A 6204-nucleotide genomic window follows, 5' to 3' on the forward strand; every position below is an offset into this window, starting at 1 on the left:
TCTACGCAATTGAGTAAATGCAAGAATGTATGGCAAGCCAGGAAGTCTCATTACTACAGTAATACATAGGTATTTTCGTCTTAAGTATGCTTTTAAATTTTAACTAGATAAATATTAGGGTAATACTGATAAGTATCATTGTAACTAGGGAAGGAAAATCTAAGGTTGACCTTTTCAAAAGCACATATGACCAAGATATGGTGGACCTCTGAAATGCTGAGTAGCCAATTATTTTTAAAAGTCAGGCATGATTGTTTAGACTTATAAAATGAAGGAATTAAGTGATTCGTTTCTAGAAAGAGTTTCAATGGCCTCTCCAGCCCCACAAGATAAGGTAGTGGTAAAATCAGAACTCAGATTTGGGAAGACCTGTATGTGTGAATGTATTCGGATTGGTGTATACACAAACTGGCAGTTCTGTACTTTTAATAAATAAGTTTATATAACCTAAACAAATTACTTAAAATTCATGTGGATTCAATTATTAAATACAAGCTTCTGCTTTCTAAACTTTTTATTACCATTCCTAAACCAGCAATAAAAAAATCCCTTTCTTTGTTCAACAAGTTTTAATAGAACAAAAATCCCTGCAACAAGGAGCCTTAACAAACCAATTTCTAAGTTTCTGACCTGCATCTTGTGCCTTGTTCCTTTATGTGCTCACACTTGTATTTGCTTTCCCTTCTGCCAAGCTGCCAAACAAGATGAGAAGAACAAAATGCTGTGTCTTAAACCTGGTAAGCTTAGTGGAAAGACAGTATGAAGGGCATCAGCCAGAAAAAAAAATTAATTGGGATCAATCACCTGGATGTGGTAGCCAAATATATATTGAAATAGTGCTTAGTGAACAAAGGAATAGACTGAGATTCTATAGACCTGCTTGTATCTCTGTGGTTGACCCTAAGGATGGAAGACCTAGACATTGCATTTTTACAAAACAACAATTTTACAAGCAGAAAAACATGCTGTATTTTCCTTTCTAACCCACTGGTCTAATAATTTCTTTCCGGAGTGTTCACTGAAAAGCAAAGACAATTACTGAACTGAGCAAAAGGAAAAGGCACTGGATAATTGCTGAGAACATGTACATCGGTCAGTGATTGAGAGGAAGGTTTTCTTGTAAAAGAATGCTGGATAGCATGTGGGGTAACTGTTGATCTTCAGTTATAAAGTCCCTTTGATTTCCAGCAGATTTAAAGACCACAAACAACTGCCCTGTAAAAACAAAGAGGGAAATACAATTCTACTTGGCAACAATGAGGTGAGTTGAGAGGTTTTGTAGACTAAAATAATTTGTATTGATATTTTCAAGCATGGTATATGCACTGTGGAAAAAAAAGATCTAAAGTTCTGTGAAAAAACACATAGCTACTCTCTCAAAAAAAATGTAATTGGAGTTGTCCTGGATCAGTTATTTTGATCAGAATTCCATGCTGAAAGCCTAAAAATTACTAATGGAGTAATATAAGTATTGTGTACAAACAAGTAACCGTTTAGTAGTAAGCTTAGAATATTCATCTTGTATTCAATTTACGCTAATCTTGCAAGAAAAGTGGGAAGAACAGGTGTGGATGACATATCATTTGAGGTGCAGTGGCTGCTGGATCCTGCTGAGTTTACAATTTAGAAATGTCTGGACAACTAGGAATGCTACCTGCCTTTGTAGGATCTGCTTTTTAAGAGCTCTTGTTTAGCTACAAAAATCAGGAGGATCCAGTACTGCCTGGTTTATGCTAAGGCTGCTTCCCCAGTTAGCTGATACATAGCACCTAGCATCTGGCATTTCCAGTTTCTGCTGAGTTTTGGGTTTCGCAGACCAGTTGTTACTGATGTTGCTGTACCCCTACCTTACACAATTTAGCATGTTTCTTTTGCTCCACGTGTCTTGCTGTTGTCAGTATGATCAGAATTGTATTTTCCACGTTAATAACTATTATCAAGCCAATATACAAGCTATTGACAAAATGTCCAGCAGATCGGTGATAAAGATTGTTCCTTCCGTGTAGGGTCCCTGGACAATGGAAAAATGAAGAGCATTTTACTTCTTCCTTTCTGCCAGAGCTCTTGAGAGGCACCTTCTCTCCCTTTTATTTCCCAGCTAAGGCAGAGCTTCTGCATTGCCAAATATACTCTATACAAACTTGCTTTCTCATTTAAGATGGGTAGGTTTGGTAAGATACGTGTGAGAAAATAAGAGATAATGAACAATCTCAATTCGGAGAATTTACCCTAAATTAATTTTCACAAAGCAAAATTCAAAGTTAACCCAAAAAAAGTAAACACTAGAAGCAGAGTACCATAAGTGTCTGTCTTGACAGTTGAAAGTAATTGGCCCAAATCCTAAAGTCCTCTTTATTTGTTTACTTAAGCTACTGTAGGAGCATGGCTCAAGTAAGGGAGATACCTATATATGGGATTAATGACTTTCCCTTTCCTGTTACTTATTTTAAAGGTATTTTCACTTGTGTAAGCTTCCAGGAAGAGTTATGGGAATCCGCCTACTACGCTTCACTTCTGTGGTGATCGTTGTCTTACTTCTTGTGGCAGGTGCTTTAACAGCTTTGCTTCCCAATATCAAAGATGACAAAATGCCCAATTTGAGAAGGGAACAAAAAACCCAGAGTCAGTCTGTCTTGGATTCATTTACTCTTATTATGCAGACATATAATAGAACTGACTTGCTGCTAAAACTTTTAAATCATTATCAAGCCATCCCCCACCTACATAAAGTAATTGTTGTGTGGAACAACATTGGTGAGAAGATACCAGAGGAAATGTGGAATTCCTTGGGTCCTCATCCTGTCCCTGTTGTCTTTAAAGTTCAAACTGTAAATCGCATGAGGAATAGACTTCAGAATTTCCCTGAGCTGGAAACAAAAGGTAATAATCAGTTCATATTGCTACTGACTAATACTATTTTCACACTTAAAATGTGAATATTGAAAGAGATGGTTTGAGTTAATATTACATAATACATCCATGGATCTGCAGAGCCACTTAATAGAACACAGGCAATACAAAAGAAACCTATGCTGTATCAGAGGCACACCACCACCAGCAGGGCTGAGGCTGTGAATTAAGAGATAAGGAAAAAAAGAAGGATATCAAATGCATTTGGCTTTTGCAGCTGTCAGTTCTCAATTTTCTTTGTCAGGCAAACACAGGTAGTTTGGCTTCTCTTCCCTTTATAAACTGAAATTCACAGTGCATGTGTTTTTTCAGTCTCTGCAATAATATGAACTTAAGTTGTCTGATAAAGAGTTGATTTAAAAATTCATTTCAAGACTAAGTTCTCAAGTATGTTTTTCGGAGAAACTCCTCTGCCTCACTGTCTGGCTTTCTTTAAATTGTACATCCTTTTTAAGAGTATTTTCCCCAGTCTTTTGGCTATTCATCTAAAGACTCTTCCTAAGCTCTTTGCAGGAGAAGCACAACAATAAGTCCTGTTTGTTTCAAGTGGAAAAAAAACCCCATATGTTGCATTACAGACCAGACCTTACTCATTGATTAGTAAAGGTAATTCTGTTTACTGCCCCCTTCCTAACGTACCTTGCTTCTCAAAACTCATGACTTTGAGGAAGACACTAGAAACTTCAACTTCCCAAGTGTTTTATTTACTGTAATAGGATTTATGCTGACTTAAAAAGCTTTAATGCATCTGGAGTTTTGATGTAAGAATATCCTTTTTCCACTTCTAGACAGTCTTTTGCCTAAAGATTCTCTAGTTAGTCCTTCTGTAGTTAATCATACTGAGCGTTCCCTGTGCAATTTATGTGGCTTGCTTATTTAAAACTTGCATGTCATGAGGAGACAGGTAAAATTTTGTATTAAGAATCCTTTATACATCTCATACACCAAAGAATGGCATCTAACTATTTTGGTTGTGTTTTCACACAAGATTAGTAGAAATCAAAGTAGCTTTACCAAACAGTCCCAAATTTTCCAACACATGTCCAGATGGTCAAAGGTTGCTGAGTTCTTCTGCAACCTGGCAAATAATCTAAAATGTAGGTTTGCTTCTGGTTACCACAAAGATGCAAACTTTCTTCAGCTTTAAAAATCTAAATATGTTTTCTCAGTTGGAATTGAGTTCTGCAATTCAGCTTTATAGTCACAGAAGTTTGACAGCTAACTTGTCAAATACTGTGCTGCATATTGTGCCTCACCTGTTTATTCTTTTGATAAGTTGCTGTTTTTTTCTTTCTCTTCCTTCAGCTGTGTTAATGATGGATGATGATACACTAGTCAGTGCTCATGACCTTGCTTTTGCCTTTTCTGTTTGGCAGGTAATGTTCTGCACCTCAGCAAATAGTATTTGTGAGTTACAATTGAGATTAATGATTTTAATGTCAGCAATATGCGATCATAATGTTTTGCTACTGATTTTCTAGCTGTATAGTTATATTTTAGGAGAATTGAAGCATTGAATATTAGAAATTACAAAAATATTCTTCAGTAGTAGCTATACCTGCAATCTATAACTTCCAAGTTTTTAACTCTTGTACTTAACACTGAAGTTGCTGAATTTATTTAAATTGATAGTGGACTGCAAAACAAAAGTGTATGGGGGTTTTCTTTCTAAGGGGTTGTCTGCAAATTTCTAGAGCCTGATTTCACAGCTGCAAATCATGAATAGATGTTTCTTGGGACCACATGATGTGAAATGAGGCATATTTTGTCCATTTTGTAAAACTGTTATTTCGTTGCAGTATCTATGCTGATACAGTTTCATTCTTTCCTGACAATCTTGTACTCCTCCTAAAAAAGCATAAAACTCTTTTATGAAATACTTAACACATTTTCATTTCATCTTATGGGCTGGGCTCATTTTGATTTTTAAAATTTCTTTTTTTCTTTCAGCAATTTCCAGAGCATATAGTCGGATTTGTTCCAAGAAAGCACATTTCTACTCCTTCAGGTGTATACAGTTATGGCAGCTTTGAATTGCAGAACCCTGGATTTGGAAATGGAGATCAGTATTCTATGGTTCTTATTGGTGCAGCATTTTTTCATAGTGGGTATTTAGAAGACTTTCAAAGACAGCCAGAAGCTGTTTACACCTTAATAGATGAAACTCAAAATTGTGATGATATTGCTATGAATTTTCTGGTATCAAAGCATACTGGAAAGCCTTCAGGAGTGTTTGTGAAGCCAGTTGATATTAGAAATTTAGAAAAAGACACGAACAGTGGCTATTCTGGAATGTGGCACCGAGCAGAGCATTTGTTACAGAGATCTTACTGTGTAAATAAACTGGTTAATATTTATGATGGCATGCCTTTAAAATATTCTAATATCATGATTTCTCAGTTTGGTTTCCCTAATTATGCCAATCACAAAAATAAAATATAAGTCAATGAATTCAAGGAGTTAGATTATTAAACAAAACTCAAGTGAATTGTACTGAGTTCAAGGAGAGAAGAAGGCATAATTACTGCATCTTGGCCATCCTCAACTTTTTCCATATTGCATTTTATGGGTATTTCATGGTTGGTTGGGTTTTTTTTTTTGGTTGGTTGTTTTTTTTCTCTTTCTCTTTTCTTACTAACTTTCCAAGGTAAGTTTTGAGAAAACTTAAAGAATATGTGCTAATGTTTATCTGTGATAAAATCATCCTCCTTCCTTAAAACCTGAAAAGCTATTACTATTAGTTAGGCAGAAACATGCAGACAAAAATGCACTCCTACCCTTCAGTGCTTACGTTTTGAGTTGTTTTTGTTTCTTTGGTTTTTTAAAATACATGTATCTAGTCAAATGAAGTTTAGGCATATTTTTAATAGCTATATGTTGAGATGCTTCCTTGCCTTCCCCCACCTCTCCTCATCTCCTCCTAGCCAGTTCCCAATGAAACTGTAGAAACGCTACAGTAAACTGTTGGCCAGGCTTCTAGGCTCCTGTACAGAACCCCTCTGAAGTTTGTATATAAGCTATTCTGTATACAGAGATGTTCCTGAAGATGCTAGGAAAGCAAGCTAGAAAAAGAGTACCTCACCGTTGCCTGCAATGTCTACTACTGCTAAGATAGTGGAAAACAAGATGGCTTTTTTTCCTGTTTCTAATTTGCCTAGACTTGCCAAAACACTGCAAGCAGCTGAAAGGTAAAAGCTATTGGGAATGTAAGAAACACAAATACAGGAAATGGGAAACTTGCCTAAGCCACCAGAAGAAATGGATGTGATAATGATACTCTCTTAAGTACTTCTG

At 36.1% G+C, this 6204-nt stretch overlaps 1 protein-coding gene across 1 annotated transcript; it reads left to right on the forward strand.

Moving 5' to 3' along the window:
- Window positions 1-1194: 1194 nt before the first annotated feature.
- EXTL2 (exostosin like glycosyltransferase 2) lies at window positions 1195-5509 on the forward strand. The gene is made up of 4 exons (XM_054383949.1): window positions 1195-1261; window positions 2453-2880; window positions 4216-4286; window positions 4861-5509. Exons 1-4 carry the CDS (start codon window positions 1257-1259, stop codon window positions 5350-5352), a joined length of 996 nt encoding a protein of 331 aa, XP_054239924.1. The 5' UTR covers window positions 1195-1256; the 3' UTR covers window positions 5353-5509.
- Window positions 5510-6204: the final 695 nt, after the last annotated feature.

This window comes from Indicator indicator, chromosome 10 (genome assembly GCF_027791375.1).
Source record: "Indicator indicator isolate 239-I01 chromosome 10, UM_Iind_1.1, whole genome shotgun sequence".
In the NCBI taxonomy this organism is placed as follows: domain Eukaryota; kingdom Metazoa; phylum Chordata; class Aves; order Piciformes; family Indicatoridae; genus Indicator; species Indicator indicator.

Coding starts and splice junctions, on each gene's coding strand:
- EXTL2 (XM_054383949.1), top strand. Junction 2,881..4,215: donor CCCTGAGCTGGAAACAAAAG/GTAATAATCAGT, acceptor CTCTTCCTTCAG/CTGTGTTAATGATGGATGAT. Junction 4,287..4,860: donor TTGCCTTTTCTGTTTGGCAG/GTAATGTTCTGC, acceptor TTTTTCTTTCAG/CAATTTCCAGAGCATATAGT.